This window comes from Anguilla anguilla, chromosome 8 (assembly GCF_013347855.1).
Source record: "Anguilla anguilla isolate fAngAng1 chromosome 8, fAngAng1.pri, whole genome shotgun sequence".
Taxonomy (NCBI): domain Eukaryota; kingdom Metazoa; phylum Chordata; class Actinopteri; order Anguilliformes; family Anguillidae; genus Anguilla; species Anguilla anguilla.
Genome location: NC_049208.1, coordinates 13,549,959 through 13,573,757, shown reverse-complemented (window position 1 = coordinate 13,573,757; position 23,799 = coordinate 13,549,959). Strand labels below are relative to the sequence as shown.

Sequence of the window (23,799 nt, the reverse complement as noted above, 5' to 3'; positions counted from 1 at the left end):
TCCAAGTACACTCAATTAATTCTTGCAGGGACACAGAGGCCTACAGAAGTGCACTTTAACTGCATGTGAATTGGTTGACTACAAATATAAACTTGTGGAGTACAAATCAAGATTTCTTCATCCCAAACATTATGGAGGTCATTGTATGTGTGTCATGATGTCGCCATTCAACCCATGACCAGGTAACTGCTCTGTCACCCTTCCTAAAACTCACCAGCAGGGGGAGTCCTAAGTAAGGCACATGCTTTTGCACCCTTGTTGTTTTGGAACAGTAAAAGGTGAATCCCCTCCCCTTTGCTTGCGGAAGCCACTTGTACTCAAAAACTTTGCTTCCTTTCCTACCTGCGGCATTTCCGAGCGCGCCACCACACGATGACACTTTTCAGAATCATTTCCGACATATGCAGCGTGCGACAACCTCTCCTTCGTAACCCGGCAACTTCCCACACCCGCTCCCAGCTTCCTGCCAGACGCCCACTGCACAGAGCGCACCCGCGCTCGAATTCCCCCACCTCCTGTACAACACAGTATTGAGCCCGCAGATACTGACTCTCTGACGGGGGGGGGGGGGGTGGGCGGGTGGCAGGCTTGTGTTGTTCCTCGGGGGGCTGGTGTTATTTCTGCCTGACCTCCTTTAAGGTTGGCCACACAAGCATCCGTTTAACCATCTATCTAGTGTGTGCCTTCCTCTTATGGTCGTGGTTTATGTGAAACTCAAAGGAAGCAGCAGTATGTTTACCAGGAAATCCATTAGGCTAACATGGTATTTTCCTGAAGACCAACTAGATTAACAATCAATAAGTCAACAGGTGAACTCCACTTTAATTCACATACAAGTAAACTCCAGTTTAATTCACATACAGGTGAACTTCATTTTAATTCACATACAGCCAAACTCTACCTTAATTCACATACAGGTGGACTCCACTTTAATTCACATACAGGTGGGCTACTACTGATTGCAACCCCACAATTATTTTTGGTGGAAAATATGAAATAAAATACAAAGAAAAAGAGAGAATAAATGCAACACAAAACATGGGTAAAGGAAATTGATTTCCTTTTTAATTTTTTTTATTCATTTTTCATTCATATTCATTATGCTTCCTTTTTGTCATCTGCCATACACTGAAGTGAACATCATCTTGACTAAGAAAAGAAACACATAGTTTTTGAAACAATATTGGGGCTGACTTTCAACTTTTTTTTCCCTCAGAAGATGTGAACAAAACAATATCTTTAATTTACTGGCAGTATGACTAAACGAGATTACAAGTAAAAAAAAAAAAAGAGATCACTCATTGATAAAATTTCAGGCCGTCTGCCTTACAAGGCTGGGAAACCACCGTTTCGGAATGTTTTTCAGTGACATGCAAACATCACGGCTGCAAACTGCGCTTGAATGCTGCTGCTGATTTCTGGAAACGCCCCCTTCTGTTTACTTGTGTGTGCACTGCCACAAAGTGAAAATTATTGCTAAAAATAGAGCACCATAATGGAAGTCTATGAAACAAAGAGTGACTAGAAATGGCTTACTGTACATGCACAAGAATAACCACACACACCTTTTCACATTACACAAGCATCAAAGAAAATCCTCACATTGCCAGGTAATATGTTGTTATGACTGTGTCTGCTTTGCTAGATTAGACATGTAGCTGAAAATCTTTTCAAGCCTTGAACAGAAAAGCATATTTCACTTCATTTAAAGAGAGATAAAAAGAAAATCCATAAAAGAACAATTAGTCTTTTTTTTTTTTTTGAAAATTTGATTTGGAAGCAAACATATCGTGTGTTCTGACACTAAGTATAATATGTATTTATATATCATTTTTCCATGAGCCTTGCTTTAAATCAGAGTTAACATTTTCAGACAACATCTGTCTTGTTACGTGGAAAAAAAGAAGGCAATGGTGACACTGCTTAGAAAACAGGATATACATTTGAAAAAGTGCAACCCCAGAAACACGCAAGATTTACGGGTAAGACAGGTTTAGTTTTTGATGTTTGTGCTTGCTCATGTCGGTCTCGATTGAACAAGAGCTAAGTCTGCTAAATTTATTTGTGATAGAGTGGTGATAGCCGTTCAGGAAATATGTGTGTGGGCTACTTTGGTACAGTTCAAAGGGACAAAACCAAAAACCTTTTTGTCCTTATGACTCAGAAGTGGCTGGTGTAGCACATGTTTTGGGGGAGAGTGCACACTTTTGTGGCGCTCGTGCTGTGTTCTCTTGAATTGGCAGAGGACAGAATGCAAGTATGATTGGCCAATACAAAATATTATGCTCTCTGCATTCCACTGCAGTCCACAAATGGAATTTTGTTTAATGTCAGGTTAATCATATTTCTTGCCATTTATATCCTGATGGACTGAGTAGCCAGCAACATATTTCCAAACTGACCCAATATGCAGGATCTGTATATTAAAAATATACCTTTTGGGACCCATGAAAATATCTCGCATTGGGCCCCACCACTGCAAACCACTCCATCCCTGCATAATTACTCTGCAATTTATTGACAGCCCCTGTCAGTCTGGGGTAGGGTTGCAAGATATTGAATTTATCAAAACCAGACAACATGCAGACCTGGAAACATAATAACAGACGACATGGGGACCTGTGAGGACCGGGGAATTTTTTCAATCACTTACTCAGGCAGGACATATTGTCCGGTCAGGACCACAAACCAGACCTGAACAAATAATGAGATTCTGGATTTAGGGCATCTGACAGTCTTAGTCTGGGCCCTTCCTCCCAACAGTCCAATCATGGTTAAGGGAGACAAAATAAAAAACAAATCATTTATTTTCTTTATAAAGGTGTTACACCGGTAGCCTGGCACACATAGTTCAGACTTGCAACCCTCTGTACTTTTACTCATTTAAGTGTAAATTTGTAAACAAATATGCCCCAATAATGCCTAATAGTAATACCACTTTGCAAGTTAAATGTATTATATTCGTGTATTGCATAATGTACTATCATCAGGAACACTCAGTACCAGGCTAACATCACAGCCGGCCTCGAAATCAACATTGGCATCGTCTCCACTTAGCATTACACCATCCTACACACGCGCATACATTTAAACGAGTGTGTCTTTAACTCTCTTCTATCTGGTAAATGCAGTTCGCAAAGCAAGTAACTGAAAGCGAATACTAACTTAAAGAACTACATTTCCCAAGAACACTCACAAACCACTCACTTTCTATTTAGACTCGACGGTCAGTATCGAGGAATTCGCCGAATGTAATTGAATGGTGTATTAATAGTAGACTAAAGCGGTTTCTTATGAGCACGTCGAGACTGAGTTTCACGCTACATTTCAGCATCGCCTGTAGCCTATAAAATAGGCTACTGACGCCTGTAGTGAAGATGGGAAACGGAGTAAACAAGGTACTTCACGTATTTCTTGATTGATCAGTTACCGGTGCTCAAGTTGTGAGATTCTTTCAGCTGTGCTTGTAGGCTACTTTTCTCTCTGCGAGTGATAGGAAAGTTGTTTTTTCGCCATGGGTACGATAGAAGACATGGTGGCGAATAAAACGTTTTCATACGATTAAGTGGAGGCACTCAATGTTAGCATGATGATCGAAAATGATAGGCTAATAATTTTTTCCCCCTGCATCGCTTATTATGCTATGTATTTCGCATATAAAAAACCATGTCTTTACATAAGTGTGTTAACATATTGGTCACAGTGTAATCTATAGTATTTAGCCGGCTATCACTGGCATCCACTCCGTCGGTTCACTTGTAGGCGGTGAACTCATCCGGAGTATCATGCTGTGCTGTTGAATCCTTTTTGGTTGTTAATGACTGCGTGCTTCAAAACCCGAGTCAGTGAAAGCAGAATCTGTAGGCGGCTATTCATGTTCTTACACAGATACACATTCAGCCGGAATATAAAGACAAAAGTGCGTTGCTGTGCGTTTGAATTTCTGTGCTCTCCTCATTAGTGCTGATAACGATACTGTATTTTGCGCCTGCAACCCCCGCCGCCGCATTTTATTGTGGTCCGATACAGAAGTAACCCAGTAGGCTAGTATGACCTGTTGTTTGGATTAAAAAATTTAAAAAACAGTAAAAAATATAACCAGCATATACACCTGTCCTCTTGGAGCGACGGTTTGCATCCCTGTTATTAGCTGTGACTTTTATTTATTAAAAGTTTCAGTGAACCCGTATTTCAGTCCTCCAGCGGCAAGATGCCATACATCCATCTGTTGCGCAGTCGTTAGGAATCATCACACTTCAGGTTGAGTCAGCTCAATTAGTCACTTACTAGGCTACCTTATAAACACACTGGATATGGTTTAGTAGGCTACGCATCGTCTTTAATTAACCCTTTCTTCTCTTATGACGCAGTGTTGTGCATGCCCATGCTGATTGTACCAAATGTGTCAATATTTGCACTCTAAATCAGGTGGAAATTAATATCCCATGTTATACACTGAAACATTGTTTTTTGTATTGTCACAATCATATTATAGGCTACTTCATTCATTCATTCATTTTTGATCAATCATGCTAAAGTCATTATGCGTGATTTCTCTGGATCATAGGCAGTTGCCTTGTAACACATTTGGAGAGTGGGCACAGAGGTTGAGAGAGCTGTGATTAAAGCTGTAAAATCAGACTACAGGAAATGCTATCTTGCCTGTTATACCTTGAACCCTGAGTTACTCCTTGCTTCTATGGTAATGTACCACTTGTCCAAGGTGTTGTGGTTGCCAGATATTTAATTTTTAGAACAGTTCGTTTTATGTTCCAGAAGTCAATATAAAATGACAGAATTCTTATCTTGAAAAGTCTCATTCTGTTTACGCTAAGCTTAATTAGCTTAGTTTGACTAAGCTGTTAAATGGGCGTAGATCTGGGATTGAAGTTGCATGACTGGCAGTTGGTCATTTTCATCCATGGAAGTACCGAACAGTTGGAGGTTAGTTTTAAGGCATAGTTAGTTTTAAAGGAGATTAGATTGTGGCCAGAGTTGTGCATTTTGATACAGGTGCCACATTCCAAAGTGTCGGGGAACATTTTAGCTATAAGGCCATGTAGGTTAGTCTAGAGTAAAGTAGTCATTCTTGATGTTGGCCAGATTGCATAAATGGATGGGTCAATTAAATACTTAAGAATATAATAAATTAAATCAAGAGAAAAACAAGGAGTTCAACCCTGTTTGCATTCATTTTAGGTCCTACCTGGGCTCTACCTGGGGAACTTCAAAGGTAAGTTTTTTCTACCTTGGAAGCTGAGCACGTTTTAGAACAATTATGGTTAATGAAGTTTGGCTCCCAAAAATTAGTAAACTTAGATTAGTATTTTTTCTGTTTATTCTTCTATAAACTGTGATCTACTCATATGAACAGAATATAATAATATGGCATATGTACATGAGCCTGGACATATGTATGTCACCCATCCTGCAGCAGCGTTTTACCGTGGCAGGACTGTGTCGTTGATATGAGGGAAGAGTTTGCATAAATTGACTGAATTGCGTTCTTCTCATTTTTACCCCGCAGACGCACGAGACAGAGAGCAGCTAGCGAGACACAACATCACGCACATCCTGTCCATTCACGACAGCGCTGCCCCGCTGCTACAGGTACGCGACGCCCCCCCCCCCCCCCCCGGCTGGCTGCGGGGGCCTCGCCTGCATGGGCGGGGAGGTCAGGGCCGCGGCGGGATTGGCTGACACGGCTGGTGGAGCGCCCGCGTGCAGTCTGCCTGCCGTGCGGTTCCTCGGCGGGTCTCCTGGGAATTGACGCTCTTATCTGCTCGCTCAGGGACTCACCTCACGCTATCTCCTCTCCCAGATTGTAACAGTCAAATGGACATCCTTCCTCTAAGTGCAGCTATTACCGCGAGAAACCAGATAGAAATCGAAAAAAGGTCTTTAATCTCTGTTTTCCTCCCTTTTACACCGAGCACCTCAGATGGGTTATATCCAGGGTAAATGTCTGGATGAAACAAGGTTCCATTTAGGGGTCTGCTTGGTGCCACCTCTTAAAGCATGTTGGCTTGGGTATTTTTTTAAGTCCTACAATTTGGCTTAGTCTGTAGTACAGGTATATTCCGATGATAATGTGAAAGGAACCTGCAAATAAATATGTTTCCGTTGCCTCTGACAATTTTTTCAGACGTCTTACAAAAACAAAAATAATCCAAAACCTGTACGTTATCTACATGATTGTGCAGCCTAGCCCATGTTTCGGGCATTTTTTTTTTTTGGAGAAAGTGTGTTTCCTCATTGTGCAGTTCGCAAAAATGCAAATGGAAATGCAGGGCAGGAGCTTCTTCAGGAAGTAACTGACCTGCTTGGACGTTTGCTATTTTAAATTGCATTGCACACTTTTTTTTCCCTCATTCAGGTTTGAGTGTCTCTGTAACCACGTGTAAAGCGTGCCACAGTGTGTAATGCGTGTGTAAAAGTGTGTAACATCGAGCTTTGTTTCCGCCCACAGGAGATGACATATCTTTGTATTCCAGCTGCTGATCTGCCCACACAGAACCTGTAAGTGACTCCTCTCCGTTGTAGTAATGCACTTACGTAGGAGTCCATTCAGTCTCCTGAACATAGCCAGCCCCATAACAGCATCTCATCTCAGGAATATGTTAGAAAATATGTTGCAGTTACAATGTTCATTTATTTGTGCAACTGAAAATGCAACGGTCTAAGAATCTTAATATTTATAGGCATATTAGAGTCATTACAAAGACATGCTAGCCTGCTACGTTTTAAGCTTTCAAGGAGATGAACTGAGTGAGGAGCAATTGTGCTATGTGAGCGCTGTGTAAAAATTTTTTTATGTACTTGGGAAAAGTACTGTTTGAAGTGCTTTAAAAGGTAAAACACCTTTTTAACATTTATTTTTCTCAGAAGAATGATTGGGTTGCTTATGAATGATTACATTGACCCATGTCTCGTTATATTGACCCATATTCACGCAAGCACACATGCACACACACACACTTACACACGACAATCAAAAACCCATGCATGCACACAAACATTGAGGAAATCATGCACGTATGCACACGAGGCACACACACAGACACACATGCACATGTGTATGTGTAAGCACATCAAAAAAAAAACTCTGACAGAAACAGACAATGGCTTCCGGCTGAATGTTCAGGCTCTGGTGTACAGGAAGGAAGCTCTCAGTTCTGTGCTGCATCTGAGCCTCATCCTCAGCCCAGCTCTGTTTTTATCGCTCGTCAATCTGCTGGCTGGGAACTGCACCGCCTAGAACAGCACAGTACAGCACAGCATGGCATAATGCAGAACAGCATAGCATAGCCGAACTTAGCACAAAGCAGCATGGTACAGAATAACAGCACAGAATAGCACAGCATAGAACAGCACAGTACAACACAGCACAGCATGGCATAATGCAGAACAGCATAGCATAGCCGAACGTAGCGCAAAGCAGCATGGTACAGAATAACAGCACAGAATAGCACAGCATAGAACAGCACAGTACAACACAGCACAGCATGGCATAATGCAGAACAGCATAGCAAAGCCGAACGTAGCACAAAGCAGCATGGTACAGAATAACAGCACAGAATAGCACAGCATAGAACAGCACAGTACAACACAGCACAGCATGGCATAATGCAGAACAGCATAGCATAGCCGAACGTAGCACAAAGCAGCATGGTACAGAATAACAGCACAGAATAGCACAGCATAGAACAGCACAGTACAACACAGCACAGCATGGCATAATGCAGAACAGCATAGCATAGCCGAACGTAGCACAAAGCAGCATGGTACAGAATAACAGCACAGAATAGCACAGCATAGAACAGCACAGTACAACACAGCACAGCATGGCATAATGCAAAACAGCACAGCATAGCCGAACGTAGCACAAAGCAGCATGGTACAGAATAACAGCACAGAATAGCACAGTATAGCAGAACATAACTTGGAACAGTGTAGCATGGCACAGAACAGCTCAGTATCACACATAGAAGCATGGTATAGCACAGGACCGCACAGTATAGCATAACGTAGCACAGAACAACACAGAATAGCACGGAATTACACAGTATAGCACAAACAACACAATAATTAGGATAGCATAGCACAAAACATAGTATAAATTTTTGTAATTTGTAATGAATTTGCTTGTCAATGACTCCCTGCTCCGATGTCGGTTCCCCCCGGTCATCCCTATATGAAAAAATGTGGGCAGTATACTGGTTGGTAGATCACATTGGGCTGGCCATTGGAAAAGTATATCGCAAGCCAAAAAAGTGTGGACACCCCTGATTTAGACGATTGTGAACAATTACAGTGGTTATTTCAGATATGCACAAATTAATTTCAACCCCCTGTGCCTTCGGAATAATAATAATAATAATAATATTATTATTATTATTATTGTTTATTAGTCGCACAAATGTGAGGTTCGTCTATCGTAATGGCTTAGAGTACTGAATGTTATTGGGTCCCAGTTTTGAAATTTTGGGGGGGAGTGATTCTTAGATTGTTATAGGGGTGCTGTAACCCCTGGAATTTCCTCCCATGCTCACAGGACCCAGTATTTCAAAGAGAGCATCTCCTTCATGCACGAATCTCGTCTGAAAGGGGAGGGCTGCCTGGTCCACTGGTGAGTGCCTGGAATACTCACCACCGCCACCCACCCACCCGCCCACACCATTTACCATGGAGATGTGTGATGGACAGCTGAGTTGGGGGGGTGGGGGGGTTCCATGTACAGCATTTACATTATGAAAGAAGGGTTTGGATGCTGCATGGGGGCTACATGCTTCTAGGCAACGTGGGTTGAGCCCGACACCATCCACCACCTACACACTCGCCCCCACTCCCCAAAAGAAAACTGAAAGCACTCCGACAACCAGCGTCACCTCATTGGTGAACTCAAGCGGAGCCCTGTGAGAACACAGATAAAAAGGTGTTAAAGTCAACCTATTCTTGAACTTCCCAAATTGCTCTTTGGTGGCACACCATAGGCAAATAGGCTGCTTGTCTCTGATGGGGGTCCTGCGACAAAGGAATGCTCCTCTACATGTTCAGAAACATTAACGCTGGCCTTGTATGTGTAGTAATACACTAGCATTGAAACAGAGAGAAGACTGCTGCATCTTCAGGAGCATTGAACTGGCTTGCCTTAGCTTTGTCATAAACGAGGAAGTGTTTCAAAAAGCAGGGCCACTTTCTGTGAATGTCTCTTGTGTTACTGCTTATTTTCCTTTTTGCCAATAAAAAAGAAAATAAGCAGTAACACAAGAGACATTCACAGAAAGTGGCCCTGCTTTTTGAAACACTTCCTCTTTTATGACAAAGCTAAGGCAAGCCAGTGGCCCTGCTTTTTGAAACAGAGAGAAGACTGCTGCATCTTCAGGAGCATTGAACTGGCTTGCCTTAGCTTTGTCATAAAAGAGGAAGTGTTTCAAAAAGCAGGGCCACTTTCTGTGAATGTCTCTTGTGTTACTGCTTATTTTCTTTTTGCCACCTCTACCTTTCTCTGTCCTATTGTGATTGGCACTCTGCTCAGTGTTTTTTTTCTTCCCTTTTTCTCTGTCTCTCTTCTCAAGGATTTGTCCTAACCTCCCTCTATGTTTTCTGTGAATATTGGTTATTTTCATCTTTTCACTCATCTTTTCTACCTCTTACTCTCTCCATTTCACTTTTTTCCTTTTGTTCCCTGTTCCTATCTATCTATCTATCTATCTATCTGTCTATCTGTATGTCTGCCTGGCGCTCTCTCTCTCTGTGGGAAGAGATTAAAAGTCTGAATTCTCTCTCTCTCTCTCTCTCTCTCTCTCTCTCGCTCGCTCGCTCGCTCACACACGCACACACACGCACACACTCGTGCACGCACACACGCGCAGTCTGGCGGGCGTGTCCCGCAGTGTGACCCTGGTGATGGCGTACCTGATGACGGTGACGGGGCTGGGCTGGCAGGACGCCCTGAGCGCTGTTCGGGTGGCCCGGCCCTGCGCCGGCCCCAACATGGGCTTTCTGAGGCAGCTGGAGGACTTTGAGAGCACGCAGGCCATCCACGTGAGTGCACAGTCTGCCCATGCTCTCCCCCACTCAGTGGAGCCATCTGACCTGCCCCTGCCCTGCTGTTGATCAGATCTCCTGATGTAGCAGTGGTGAGGTATCACTAGGGGTGTAACAGTCCGTGCTTGTCAATTTGCATCACTAGGCTGTTTGTTTGAAGCATGATTTTCTGTTGATTCCAGAGTTTTCTGAGTAAATAAGTGTGTTTGAAATTGTTTTTTTGTTTTGTTTTTTTACCCCAGTACAGGACATGGCTGAAGGAGAAGTACAAAGAGAACCCCTTTAATGATGAGGATGCGATCCAGGTTCTCTTGGCACAGAAGCCCAAGGCCAAAAGTGCAGATTTTACCTCTCTTGGCATGACGTACACCTGACGCTGCCCACTACAGTCACAGATGGTGCAGGACGGTGCCACAGACACCCTACTACTGGGTTTGGAGAGCCAGTTAGAGTACACTGCCATACCTCTCCTCTTTTTGTACAAGTGTTTGGTCGGGACCCTTGGGTTTTTGGTCCTTTATTGCTGAAGGAGACAGGCATTAATTTAAATGAAGCAATTGTTTTTTTTGTGATATGTGACTCAGTTTGTGTGGGAAATCACTATTTAAATCTACTTCCTAATCAATGTGAAGAGGTGCACTATGTACTGAGGTTGTTTTTTTCCCTCCAAAAAAAAAATAGAGGAACATTTTGAATGTGCTTTTGTTATTTCTATATGCAGTTTTTTTGTAATACAAACTTTTTTTTTTCACTTGTTTCTGTACTAAGTATAAATTAAAATGGACTGGAATCACAACCTACTGTTTCCTGCACAATTCTTTGTCTTCAACTTTGTAGCACATGTGAATGGTTCTTATTGTATATGAAGAGAGCACTCTTATACAGTGGTGAGTTGCATCGCCTCCATTTTATCATGTGAAATGGTTATGGTATTTATTTGGTTTTAGGTCATTTGTATGTTTTTGCGGATGTAATCTGTATTTATGCAGTATTCTTGTTCTTTGACATTCAATGGAGTGATATCTCATTTCCACTTGCTGGACATTTTGTCTGGCAGCTGGGGCACTATTGTTCTTATTAGTTGGGTGAATACACTAATGTTTCTCCTATATTGTAGGTAGCTCTGGATGAGAGTGTCTGCTTGATTAAATTAACATAAATTTACTCAGCTAGGATGATTTAGTCATTTATGATGCATCAGTATATGCATTGCTTGGAGCAGTCAATGGGACAGAAGCCCTGGTTAAATGTTCAGGGGGAGAACTCTGTTGGAACTCATTAACCTCCTGAAACCACATACTGGGGCCGCATTCATATTCTAAGGGTGTCACCAGCTAACTAATGATAATGAAGGTGGAACCGCAGAGCTAGGCTGGTTCTCCCTTTATCCCCGTGGCCACTGTCTCTTTCCTGTTCACAGCATATGCAAGCAAGGGTGGCCACGTGTGAAGGTGTCAAAAAAATATATATTTATAAAAAAACCTACGCGCAACATACTTTTGTTGTGCGTAGGTTAACAGCATTAACTTTAACCGACGACTTCTGTGAGTAGAAGCAGGCGAATAAATAGTATTACACATGTCCAAAATGTACACATTTTTACTTTCCAACCACTTATGATGTTAGTTATAAAAGCATGAAAGTAGTTGTTCATCGACAATAAAAAATGCCACATTTCTACATTTGCATTGAAGCATTTAGTAGACACTAATGCTTGTTACTTAATGTGCATACATGCAGGTTTTATGCTATGAAAAGTGCTGATGATGCCATCACACACACGTGAAGTTATCAGGTCACAGCTAAGAGTTGCAGTCTACATATTCCTATGACATAAAGTGGAATTCATATTTGCAAGAGGGAAATAGATAATGGGGTATTATTAGGAAGCACATAGTTCAGGTGGCATGGTTTAGTATGGTTTTGGTTTTGGTATGGTTTTATTGTTCTAGTAAACCCAGTCTGAAATTTGAGCTGTATGTGAGTTTTCCACCTGTCACTTACTGTCATGTTATGAGAGTCTTAAGTAAAACTGTCCTCATGAAAGTTCATAAAACCAATGAGTTTGGGGGGATTGGATCAGTATTAATATTTAAATGTTCTGCATTTTAATGGTGAATGAGTGGTCTGAGTTTTCATTCAAGAAAGACACGTAGTGAACTGTTTCTTGACGAACTGTAGCTGCAGACCTACTGTTGACTTGTTTGACATGTCGTGCATCGTAACTGGACTAGCAGTTGCAGTTACTATGTTTTCCCAGCAGGAGGAGGCCTCCCACCCCTCTCCTCTGCTATAACGTATGACAAATCATTACTGACCAGTTTACATTACAGAAGCCAAATATCTGGCCCACTGTATGCACGTAGAAGGTAACAGACCGCTACCCGTCTGTGCCATATTTAGGAATAAATAATTTTTGTATTAAGGTTTTTTTTTTCTTTTCTTTTTTGTTCTGTATATAGACTGAGCAAATAATAACAGATCATTAAGATTTTGATTAATTGATTTTGGTTAATTAAAACTACAAAATTAAAGCAATACAAAAATGTCTGGAAATAGAGCGAAAACAACGTGTAAAAAATGTGTTTTGAATTTCAAAAATAGCACATTGTTTGTTCCACTGCCTTTATGCGGCTTGAATTTGCCGTTAGCGAGGGATTTCCCTTGTGTTTTCTGTAGCTTCTAAAGTGCGATAAGGTTCACAGAACTTCATTGAAAAGACCAGACAGTGATGATTTCGACGAAGCTCCTCCCTACCGCTACCCCCCACCGACTTGCTTATTTAATGAGCACTAAGTTCCTCCTTTAATGTTGTCCTGTGATTACACTGAGAGCGTGCCGGGTTCTAACTTTCAAAGGTAAGAAAACTCCTCTCCGTGCTATGAGCAGATGGCAAGCGGACGAGCTTATGCCCCTACAGGTTGTCGTCAGTGTTGGGCAGAGAGGTAGTGGAAACAGTGGCGGTGATCATACATGGTAGTCGTTATGTAAAAGCAGGCTACAATCATCTTCTAGGAGTTAAATAAAAGCATCGTGTTCCCATCAATACATTATATAATATAAATTACAAACTGTGTTGCCATTAGAAAATGTCCATATTAATCAGATGCTGATGAAGAAGTTAAATAATGGTGTTTGTTTAATACCATGATAGAATTTAATTGTAAATTAGACTATCCTTTCGGACATTTCGATTGCTTTAGTGTGCTGGGTTAGCTAACACGGCACTAGTAGGCTATTAACTAAAACCATAAGATTCTGCTTTGTAAATTATCTTGTTATGAAGTCTGGCATGCAGTTGTTTCCTTTCTCGCATGCCGGTAAATCGTTTATGCTTTTCTGGACTTAACCACGCTAATCCTCCCTGGTTGACATAAATGTGTCTTGCTAGTGTTCGACATGTCTCCATGTACCCATTCTGTTGCATGCGTTTTGACAGATATGAATTTAGAGAGTGACTACGGCACGTCAGTTACTTGTGGCAATGGAAAGCTTAGACAATGGCTGATTGACCAGATTGACAGCGGAAAGTACCCCGGATTGGTTTGGGAAAGTGACGACAAAACCATTTTCAGAATCCCGTGGAAGCACGCGGGCAAGCAGGACTACAACAGGGACGAGGATGCCGCGCTCTTCAAGGTATGGCCCTATTTCAGCCAATGCGCGCAGCGGCGTGTTTACGATAGAACCTGCGTAGATGTGTAACTGCGATAATAGCCAGTATCAGTTTCAAATAGTTATGCGGTGACAGCCAGTTGACCGATTCTGAGATGTGCAGATCCAATTGGATGGATAGGCTACGGTCGTTCAAGGGCAGATTTAGCTTCATTTGCATGTTGTCATTTCATTTTCCTTTTCCGCTCTGTTTAGTGGGCGACGAATTATTTTATGACGTCTTTTAAAGTCATCTTGACTGTTTTGCTTGACGAAATTGAGCTTTTACTGCTGGAAAAATGAAAATATAAAAATAGTCGATGCGGACTTTATTCTGAAGTGCTGAACCGGATCAGAATGGCTTGGCTACGTCTTCTGCCAACGCAATTGTGAAACTATTATTTGAGCCACAGGTGCACACTGCACTGCACTGTATTTTAAAATACGAATTCAACTAACAACATGCATTTACCATATCTTAAAAAGAGCAGCTGATTTATTTGGGCTTATTGTATATGTAATTCTGGACCGGTTCTGTCAAAACCATCACTCCATTTTACAGAAATACATTTTACTGAAATACATTGTAATACATTATATTAGTAAGATATTGCAACAGGCCATGATATTGCAATATATCTTAGATACATGCAATGAAAAATGTAATAATACTATATTTAGAAATATTGCATGTTTCATATTTTACAACATTGTAGTATCCATATACTTACTGTATATTGCAGTATATTCAATTTCTGTAAGAATCTAACTTCACAGTAAAACACAGTGTTCATTCAACACTAACAGAGTATATATGAGTCCAACAGGCCCATGTGTACTCTGTACGAATTGATATAACGCTGAACATTTTACTCTGTGGGGAATATTGTAAAAAGCTGCTGCTCCAAGTAGTCCACTGTAACTGACCAACTGTTCATCGCAGGCCTGGGCACTCTTCAAAGGGAAGTTCAGAGAAGGGATTGACAAGCCTGACCCTCCCACGTGGAAAACACGCCTCCGGTGTGCCCTGAACAAAAGCAATGACTTTGATGAACTGGTGGACAGGAGCCAGCTGGATATATCCGATCCCTACAAAGTTTACAGGATTATTCCCGAAGGTGCTAAAAAAGGCAAGCACCGCAGATTAATTCCTGTTTATGCACTTCATTTCACAGTGTGTGTGTCTGTGTGTTTGTTTGTGTGTGTGTGTGTATGTGTGTGTACTGTATGTGTGTATGTGTGTGTCTGTGTGTTTGTGTGTGATGGGGGCAGGGTTGTTATCATGTGTGTGCGTTGCTGGGGGGTAGTTTCCGTATTTTTGGGGGGAATAAATGAATATGGATTTTTTTTGTTTTTGTGTTTGCTAAATGTCATATCACTAGAATCAGATTCCACTGTATGAAAAGTGTTCTGACTTGTATTATCATTTTTAGTTATCATTTATATTGTTAATTATTTTTAGTAATTGTTTGTGAGATACTCTTATCCCGGGCAATTCAGAGGGCTTTTGGTGATACAGAATACTGAATCCTGAAAAGCAAGGGCAACAAAACCCTCTTTAGGACCAATTACATGACAGAGTATTCATATTCACCTCATAAGAAAATCCCACAAACAACTCTTAAAAACAATGGTCAAGATAAGTGATTGTTGGTTGTTGGGACAACTAAAAAGGTATCATAATCTAAACAGGTGGTAAATACCCTCTGTCTATATTTAGCCATAGCAACGATTCTAAGAGAGGCCTCAAAAGTATTTGCACATTAATGGCCAGAGATTACACTAGGAGAGAGCATGTTCTTTCACTTCTGGGCGAGAGACGTCAGAAGTACAGTGTCTTGTTTTTGATCATGCTCATTGAAGCAGGAAGCGCAGAGGTGCAGAGGAAGCCGATGCCTGCTCGCTGGGTGCTTTTTTTAGCGGGGCTTCAGTTGCGCGGTGCGAAACGCAGCACTGCCGAGCTCCGACTGCGTAAACTCGCACGATCGCCTAACCTCGCTGCCGCACTCAGTTTAGAGCCATTTCTGTGGAGCAGTGTGAAGCCTTGGCTCGGCTCTTTCTCACGCACTGTCTGTGCAAAAAAGCAGCTCCGTGTAACCACCACACACTTCGTGTTTGACCCGTCAGTTGTAGTGGAAAGTTTTCTTACAGCACAAGTAGCATGTTTTGTCTGAAATTAGGTTATGTAAAGTATTATAAAGGAATTTCATAAATTGGCCTATGTTGGAAAGCACTGTTATAACATGGATCAATTTAAAAAATTGAATTTCCTATCAATTGTCTTTCCCTGCCATTGTATCTTTGTTAAGTCTTACTCTGTGTTTTTTTTTCATTGCATCTTTCAGGAACCACAAAATATTGTGTAGATCAGGTCACGTAACATAATTTCTGTCTACTAATTTAATCAGTCAAAAAAGAAGTGCGAAGTCCACTGTGGTTAGATTGTAACTTCTCCCTGAAGTTTGGCTGAGCTGGAACGTGTCGCTGTAAAGACAGTGTGCTGACGTTCCTTCGTTCTTTCAGTGGCCAAAGCGATGAGCTCAGAGGAGCCGCCGGCTCATGTCAACTCTCACGGCTACTCCATGCATTCCTCATACTCACAGCTGCAAACCCAGGTGACTCCGCCCGCTCCGAGCCCAAACTGCATCGCCTCGTGATTAGGAGCCAAGTATGCATTTCTGGTGCCTGGAGCTGCTCCAAAGGCCTGGGGCCTAGCTCCAAAGGGATGTGGCCTAGCTCCAAAGATGAAGGTTAGGGTTAAACTAAACTCTGCCAATTTAGAGCTTGGCCACTCCCCTTTGGAGCTCAAACATTCCCCCCTTGGAGCTACTCCTGCTATCAGAAGTACCCTTCTCTTAGGTTTGGTAGCCAGTTGTTGGGTTTGGTTCAGTTTGCTGAAAGGGTTGTGGGTTCAGTTCTCAGGTGGACCTTTATGCCTGAGGGGATGTGTTTTCCTGAGCTGTTTATGGGAATTATTAATATTGAGGAGAAATGAATAGCCTATATGCACTGTGACAAGGAATTGTTTTAAGGGTGAATAATTGTGGGAATAATGGATCAGGCCCTTTTAATAAGGTTTTTGTTTACTAGTGTAGCTTAATACTTAAACCGAACTAGAAACTATATCAAAGTCAAAATCATGTAGTTAATTGTTACCAAAAAGGTCTTACGCTTTCATCAATATTAAATGTTAGATGCTAAATGCCACACACATACAACCTGAGTGGGGTTATTCATGTCTGAAGACCTTTATGAATGAAGATACAACAAGATATTATGACTGATGTCTACAAAATGTTTTTAAAAATAACTTAACTTGAATGTATTTGAGGTCTTAACGCTGAGACATTCTATTTAGAAACCAATATCTAAACCTTCTGGACTGCTTAGCGCATCAATGTTTCCATGCCAATATGTGTTCTAGATCTTCTGGAATGACACGATTTCTGTAGACTAACCAGACGGTCAGCTTCATACATATCGTACTGATCATTATAACTCACCATTAAACCTGAAAATGTCTAATGTTATGAGTATTCATTAAGAGGACATTATTGTGCAAATGGATGTTCTGTTTTCAGAGGTTCTAGGCACACCTCTTCATGAATATGCATAAGCTGCACTACTGAAATCACCTTTCCAACTGGAATCGAGAGAAGCAGAGAGGATGGAAGGAATGCAGGAGCTGACCATCTGATTGGGTGTGTGGAATCTGTGTTGAAGCTCAGTTTTGCCCTTCCCCCTTCCCAGATGCCCAGCTACATTTCCCATGACAGGAGAGAGTGGAGGGACTACACGCCAGATCCACAGACCCCCACAGAGCTCCAGTTTGGCCAGTGCCCTTACCCTCCACGGAACCTGCCCTGGCAGGCACTGCCTTGTGAGAATGGTGAGGTTGGTTGGGTGGTTGGGTCTGAGGGGAGTGGGGTATTATGAGACATCCCCAGGGGACAAGCCTTGTGAGATTGGTGAGGTTGGTTGGGTGGTTGGGTCTGGGGGAGTGGGGTATTGTGAGACATCCCCAGGGGACAAGCCTTGTGAGAATGGTGAGGTTGGTTGGGTGGTTGGGTCTGGGGGAGTGGGGTATTGTGAGACATCCCCAGGGGACAAGCCTTGTGAGAATGGTGAGGTTGGTTGTATGGTTGTGTCTGGGGGGAGTGGGATATTATGAGACATGCCCAGGGGACAAGCCTCGCAAGAATGGTGAGGTTGGTTGGGTGGTTGGGTCTGGGGGAAGTAGGGTATTATGAGACATCCCCAAGTGAAGCCCTGCACATCTCCTTTGACAAAGTCTTCCAAGACTGACCGGCTTCTGTCCACTTTAGAATGGCAGGGATTTATTTTACTCACAGTAGAGATGTGGATGGCACTCAGTGATACATTTAAGAGATTTTGAATTTTACTGGGTAGAAGAAAACAAATGGGCACAATTGTTTCAGCCTGAACCTCTTCAGTGTGCTGTGGCCTGTGCTGAAGACCCCGGGTAAAGATTAGTGCTGTTCTGCTCTCTTACATTACATTGCATTACATTATTGAAGCAGAAAGTTAATGTAACTTAACTTAAGCTGTTCTGTTTATCTGTCAGGGCAATCCACTTCCTTGTTTTAAAATGACTCATTGTCTGGATGAAAAATTTGAGCAACTTAAAGTTGACTGCGTGGAAGGGATACTCTCTGAAGATTTATTGCCCTGAATATTCGAAGCTCTGTCCTGCAGCAATGATGGGGTTAAGCAATCCAGAACCCACATCATGCTGTCACTGGAGGTGTGGAAGAATCAGAGGGGCTCAGATCACCTGTGGAAAGGCTGATGTGTGGAGGCCAAAGGGGATTTTTTGAGTATTTTTGCTAGAACATGGGAAGAACCTGTTTGCTGGTTGCGTGTAAAATAATAATAACCATACTATGTAATGGGTAATGACTTCCTCATTCATCTGAATTGGTGACATCATATCAAAGCTCAAAGTCTCAGGAAGACAAAGGAGGGATTCAGTCTCTCAGCAGTTTCCTTTGGATACTGTATTTAAAAAAGTACTGTAAGGGTATTTTGTTTGTCAGCTGTTTCTTGCATGTTTAGCATTCATTATAATCACCACCATATGGATGATGTCATATTGTATGAAATAGACTTGTATTATTTCATGCTCTTGGGGCAGTTTGTAGATCAATAGCAGTTTGACAGAACTGGGGCCAAGGACAAGTGGGTACTTTTCTAATGAAGTCTTTTTCTCCTCTGTGTTGATAGGATATCAAATAACGGGGTCCTTCTACACCTGCTCCCCCAATGAGGCTCAGCCCCCAGCCTTCTCACTAGACCCCAGCATGAGATCAGCCGAGGCCATGGCCTTCTCCGGTAAAGAGCATACACACACACACAGGCACACACACACACACACACACACTTTGGTAGAATAATAATCAGTAGGTAGAATACAGGGTCCTGGGTGTATTCTTCCTGATTATATCTGTCACTGGATTTCAATTCCAAAGCTCACTGCTTACACTGGTTACAGTGTGATACCTGTAGATTTGTTTTTGACTGTTTTGTTTTTACCATGGGACATTCTCTGTTTCAGTGGCACATATTGTTGCCGTATGCTACAAAAATAGTAGCTTATCATGTCGAATGAGGAAAAGATTTACAGTAGTTCCCCATTTTCACATAATTTTCACATGATTATTTCCTTTGTCGAATCTAATTAGCAAGAGCTGGGGGACTCACATAGTTCCTTGAAATCGTTCAATAAATAAGCCTGGCTTTTGTTATGTGAGTCCTGTTTGATGACACACTGTTTTCCTTTCTTAAGTGCTTTTTCAAAGAAATGTGGAACTATGTATCATTTACACACTCAGCAAAACATTGTTAGTCAGCATCAGTGTTTTATGACATAATATTTGAAAAGGTTTTTAAAAATGAAAAAAATGCAAAATTTCTTTCTTCTGATGTTATTTATTTTGAAATGAAAAATTCAGAGAATCAATCAAAATTTGGCTCTACATGAAACATTTAGCTCACATATTCAGTGTTGTCCAGCATAAGATTGTTTTCCCCCTCAGATATACTTTTGATGAGGCGATCCATGTGGCCTCAGAAGCTTTGCTGGGTTTGGGGGTTCCCGAACCATGTTCCAAACTTGCGTAGGTTGTTAAGCTGGCAATCCGAGGTCACAGTGAAAACATACCCACAATGCCTCACTCCGCCTCTCGCCTCTGCACCCACCCAGATTGCCGCCTGCACGTCTCCCTGTTCTACCGGGACTCCCTGGTCAAGGAGGTGACCACCACCAGCCCGGAGGGCTGCCGAATCTCCACGTCCCCGGAGGACCGACCCTACGGCAGCATGGACCAGGTGGTCTTCCCCTTCCCTTACCCGCAGTCCCAGAGGAAGGGGGCGGAGAAGCTGCCCACCGCCCTGGAGAGGGGCGTGCAGCTGTGGCTGGCCCAGGACGGGCTGTACGCCAAGCGGCTGTGCCAGGGGCGTGTCTTTTGGGAGGGGCCTCTGGCTCCGTACGCCGATAAACCCAACAAACTGGAGAAGGAGCAGACCTGTAAGCTGTTTGACACACAGCATTTTCTCAGCGGTGAGCCTTTCTGATTTACTATATAAAGAATGTGAGTTTCAGTCCATTGAAAAATGTCAATACTGTGTGCTGTTGGAATATATGTCACCATTGGTGGATTCAGATATTCACCGTGGGCTACGTACAGCTCGCTGTTTCATATTCTCCTTAGGTGGGTTGAGGGGGCAACCCAAGATCTTTCTGAGGCTATTACCTTTCAACCGTGATAATTCTGCATTCAGTGTCTGCAGGAAAAAGTGATGCGGATTTTCATCACAGTGTTCCCTTGCAAACGGTCCTTGTTCACGCTGAATTCTTTCCCCATTACTTGAGCTGATTACGAGGCTGAGATATGCATGTGGAGCAGTTATAAGAAATATCGAGGTGATTAGTCATTAGCGACAAGCCTACGTTATTGAGTTTGGATAGATATTTTTTGAGCGGGGATGGATGTGAACAGAGAGGGAGGAGTCATTGCTTATTTCTTATTTAGAGTTTAATAAAACGTCGTATAAGGTGCTCGTCTTGCTCAGTAGGACTGCCTTTATGTCTCCTGCATGTGCCTGTCACATGTTCATATATTTATGACTGCTTCAGGAGTTCAGTAACTGGAAATAAGGACACCGACAGTACTAGTTAAGAGAGTTAATCTGCATGCCCAACTGTCATCTTCTTAGCAGCATCTCCCAGAGTCTCCAACAGGTCCCACCCACCCACACATCAGTCACTTCTCGTCCTCTGTTCACCAACTGCAGGATTGCTGATCAGTCATGATTTCCACAGGAACAGGGACTTGGCAACAAATAACCATTCATTACAACCTTCTCTAGAAATCTGCTGGACTTCCCCTTTCTTGCATGTTTTTTTCTCATCTGCTTTGAATTGCAGAAGAAAAAAAAGAAATAAGGCAATAAATTATAGCAGATGAAAGAGACTCTATCCACCATTATGGTGAGGACTTGGTACTCTACAGCTAGGCTTGTTAGCTGACCTGTTCCACTGAATGGATAAGCACTGGTCCTTCACTGGTCTGCTCTCTTTCCTCTATGCCCTTCAGAGCTCCAGGGCTACGCCTACCAAGGTCGTCCACCGCCCAAATTCCAGGTAGTTCTCAGTTTCGGGGATGAGTACCCAGACCCCCAGCGGCACAGCAAGTTGATAACTGCCCAGGTGCGTTTCACACAGTTCACCTGTTCCATAAGTCACCTGACCATCCACACAGAAAAGAGGCAAAGAAACTTTAATTGGAGAAGTAAATCATTAAAGTGATGGTAATACACAGGCTGTATGGCTATAAAAAGGACGATAGCTACCTCTGTACGGCCTACATCTCTATCATTCTAATTCTTTGTATCAAGCCACCTGCTGTGTGTCTGAAACGTTTTTGACAGAAAACATTATTTTAAAATGTATTTATGCAATTATAACCTATTTTGTTCCCCAAATCATATGCCTCTTGCTTATTATAATTGTTCATTTTTATTCTCTTGACATTTATATATATATATATATAATACCATATATATATGTACCATATAAGTATGTCTCGTACATTAATACATAGTGAAATAGTATAATTTTGCCCATCAATTAAAGTGTAACATCTCAATGCCTGATCTCCTCCAGCTTCTCATCAGACTGCAGTGTGAGGACTAGCAGCAGACCCACATTATATTAACACATGTAAAAAGGTGCTGGTGGTGAGATGTTCGTAGCTCTGATTACTCACTGAAGCGCCGGGTCTTCCCCACACACCGCAGTGATTCACGGCCTGCTGTTTTAGCGGAAAGATGGATTAGTAATGTCTGATTAGTCACCGTGCCTGCTTGCTTTCTCAAGGTGGAGCCCGTGTTCGCCAAGCAGCTCCTGTACTTCGCCCAGCAGAGCGGCGGGCACTACGGGCGCGGGTATGAGACGCCCGAGCAGTCGGCCTCGCCGACGGAGGACTACCAGAGGCCCATCCACCCCCACGCCATGCCGGAGTGACGGCACGCGGCCGCGGCAAAGCCGCACATTGCCTTTATGGAAAGACGCTGGCCGCTCCGGAGTGTTCGAGGCTGGAACTCGGATGCGGGCCTGCCGGAGTTCTCATCGCTACGCTGCGGATTCTCTGGGTCTTGGGGACTGGGCTAAGCCTCGGGGCTGGAGAGGACAATGCAGGGCTCTCGCTGTGTCTCTGTCCCTCATGCTACCTCTCCTCTCTCTCACTTTCTCTCTCTCTTTCCCCTTCTGCTTCTTACTCGCCCTCTCTCCCTCCCTCTCTCTCCCTTTAGCCTACTGACTCTCGCTCTCCATTTCTCTCTCCCTATTTTTCTCTTCCATGCTCTACTTCTTCTCTCCCCAACCCCCTCCAATCTCTCTCTCACCTTGTCACCTTGTCTTTCCCTTTCTCTGTCATTTCCATTTTATCTTCCTCTTCTTTCTCCCCAACCTCTTTATCTCTCTCCCTCTCTCTGATGTTGACAGCATGTCTGAATTACACTGTGTAAATTAGTCAGCTTTCATGGGTGAAGCTTACTTAAATCAGTTTGAGTAGTCTTTATAGCCTTTGCTCAAACTAAACAGAAGTCTCTGAGCTGGTGTTAAACTGAATTACTTGTATTGTAGGACGTGAATGTGAGATGTATTTTTGTGTTTTTTAAAATGGAAAATGTAATATCTTTTAATAACTGTACAGTATGCAGAAAATTGTTATTGTTTTACTTTTTTATTAAATAATTTGACAAAATACACACATGACTCCATGGAATTAATCAGTAGTACCATACCTATTAACATCCCCCACCCCCACATGCTCTTTAAAATCTGTGGTCCTTTAAAATTCTCAGGATCATAAGAATCCTAAGTAGTCGGCCAGTGGCAAGCTATTATAGTCATGGCTGAAATTTTAGCCAAAGAAATTATGATTCTAATGGTGTATAGGTTGTTAGGCTTGCAATAAAGGACATGCAGTGTTTCCTCTGCCTAAGCAAACCATGATTTTTTCAGTACACACACTTTGCAATACCTAAGTCTAAATAGAAGACTCAGCATTTGGAGGCCTTGGAAGAAATCACTCATATGAGTAAAAATTTCAGTGAAAACAGCAGAGGACATTTTCAGACTTGATCCTATTTTAACATCCTATTGGTGAGCATCTAAATACATTCTCAAAATATTTTTATTATTGTTCAATGTTCTTATAAATAAGGAGTAGGTCTGATTTCAAATAATAAATAATTTTGGCATGACAATATGGGATGTGTTTGACATATTGATGGGAGCGGGGTATTTGACTCAAACTTCAATAAATAGACCTCATTCAATGGAGTAGTAAAATCGATAGCTAATGTAGTTGTTTTCTCCAATCTTCCAGACCTGCTGCTACCCAAGGTGGTGAGGGCAGAGCAAGGAAAGGGAAGGGGAGAGGGGAAGGGGAGCTGATTCCAGTACGCTGCTTCCACCAGCATACAGTATACAATATAAAGTGTTTTACACATTTAAAGCCATAACTTCATTTGATTTCCAAGTGTCCTTTTGGAGTTTCAAAATGGCCT

At 42.4% G+C, this 23,799-nt stretch overlaps 2 protein-coding genes across 3 annotated transcripts; both read left to right on the top strand.

Moving 5' to 3' along the window:
* The first annotated feature begins 3,203 nt into the window (after positions 1 to 3,203).
* On the top strand, positions 3,204 to 10,846 carry LOC118233047 (dual specificity protein phosphatase 22-B-like). Its single transcript, XM_035428368.1, has 7 exons — positions 3,204 to 3,398; positions 5,200 to 5,233; positions 5,528 to 5,610; positions 6,470 to 6,519; positions 8,555 to 8,629; positions 9,876 to 10,047; positions 10,293 to 10,846. Exons 1-7 carry the CDS (start codon positions 3,378 to 3,380, stop codon positions 10,422 to 10,424), a joined length of 567 nt encoding a protein of 188 aa, XP_035284259.1. The 5' UTR covers positions 3,204 to 3,377; the 3' UTR covers positions 10,425 to 10,846.
* A 1,973-nt stretch (positions 10,847 to 12,819) lies between these two features.
* On the top strand, positions 12,820 to 22,995 carry LOC118232915 (interferon regulatory factor 4-like). 2 transcript variants are annotated; one of them, XM_035428161.1, is made up of 9 exons: positions 12,820 to 12,908; positions 13,626 to 13,689; positions 14,648 to 14,834; positions 16,228 to 16,319; positions 17,455 to 17,593; positions 18,949 to 19,056; positions 19,928 to 20,284; positions 21,321 to 21,433; positions 22,103 to 22,995. In XM_035428161.1, the coding sequence occupies exons 1-9, from the start codon at positions 12,859 to 12,861 to the stop codon at positions 22,247 to 22,249; spliced, it is 1,257 nt and encodes a 418-aa protein (XP_035284052.1). In that variant the 5' UTR covers positions 12,820 to 12,858; the 3' UTR covers positions 22,250 to 22,995. The 2 variants fall into 2 exon arrangements, with proteins under 2 accessions (XP_035284052.1, XP_035284051.1); XM_035428160.1 differs by having other exon boundaries at positions 12,826 to 12,908; positions 13,490 to 13,689.
* The last annotated feature ends 804 nt before the right edge of the window (positions 22,996 to 23,799 follow it).

Bases quoted from the DNA above. Each gene is read 5' to 3' on its own strand.
- LOC118232915 (XM_035428160.1), top strand. From the start codon at position 13,492: ATGAATTTAGAGAGTGACTACGGCACGTCAGTTACTTGTGGCAATGGA. The intron at 16,320-17,454 runs GTGACTCCGCCC...CCCCCTTCCCAG, and splicing joins ACTCACAGCTGCAAACCCAG to ATGCCCAGCTACATTTCCCA. The intron at 21,434-22,102 runs GTGCGTTTCACA...TGCTTTCTCAAG, and splicing joins GCAAGTTGATAACTGCCCAG to GTGGAGCCCGTGTTCGCCAA.
- LOC118233047 (XM_035428368.1), top strand. From the start codon at position 3,378: ATGGGAAACGGAGTAAACAAG. The intron at 5,234-5,527 runs GTAAGTTTTTTC...TTTACCCCGCAG, and splicing joins CTACCTGGGGAACTTCAAAG to ACGCACGAGACAGAGAGCAG. The intron at 10,048-10,292 runs GTGAGTGCACAG...TTTTTACCCCAG, and splicing joins AGAGCACGCAGGCCATCCAC to TACAGGACATGGCTGAAGGA.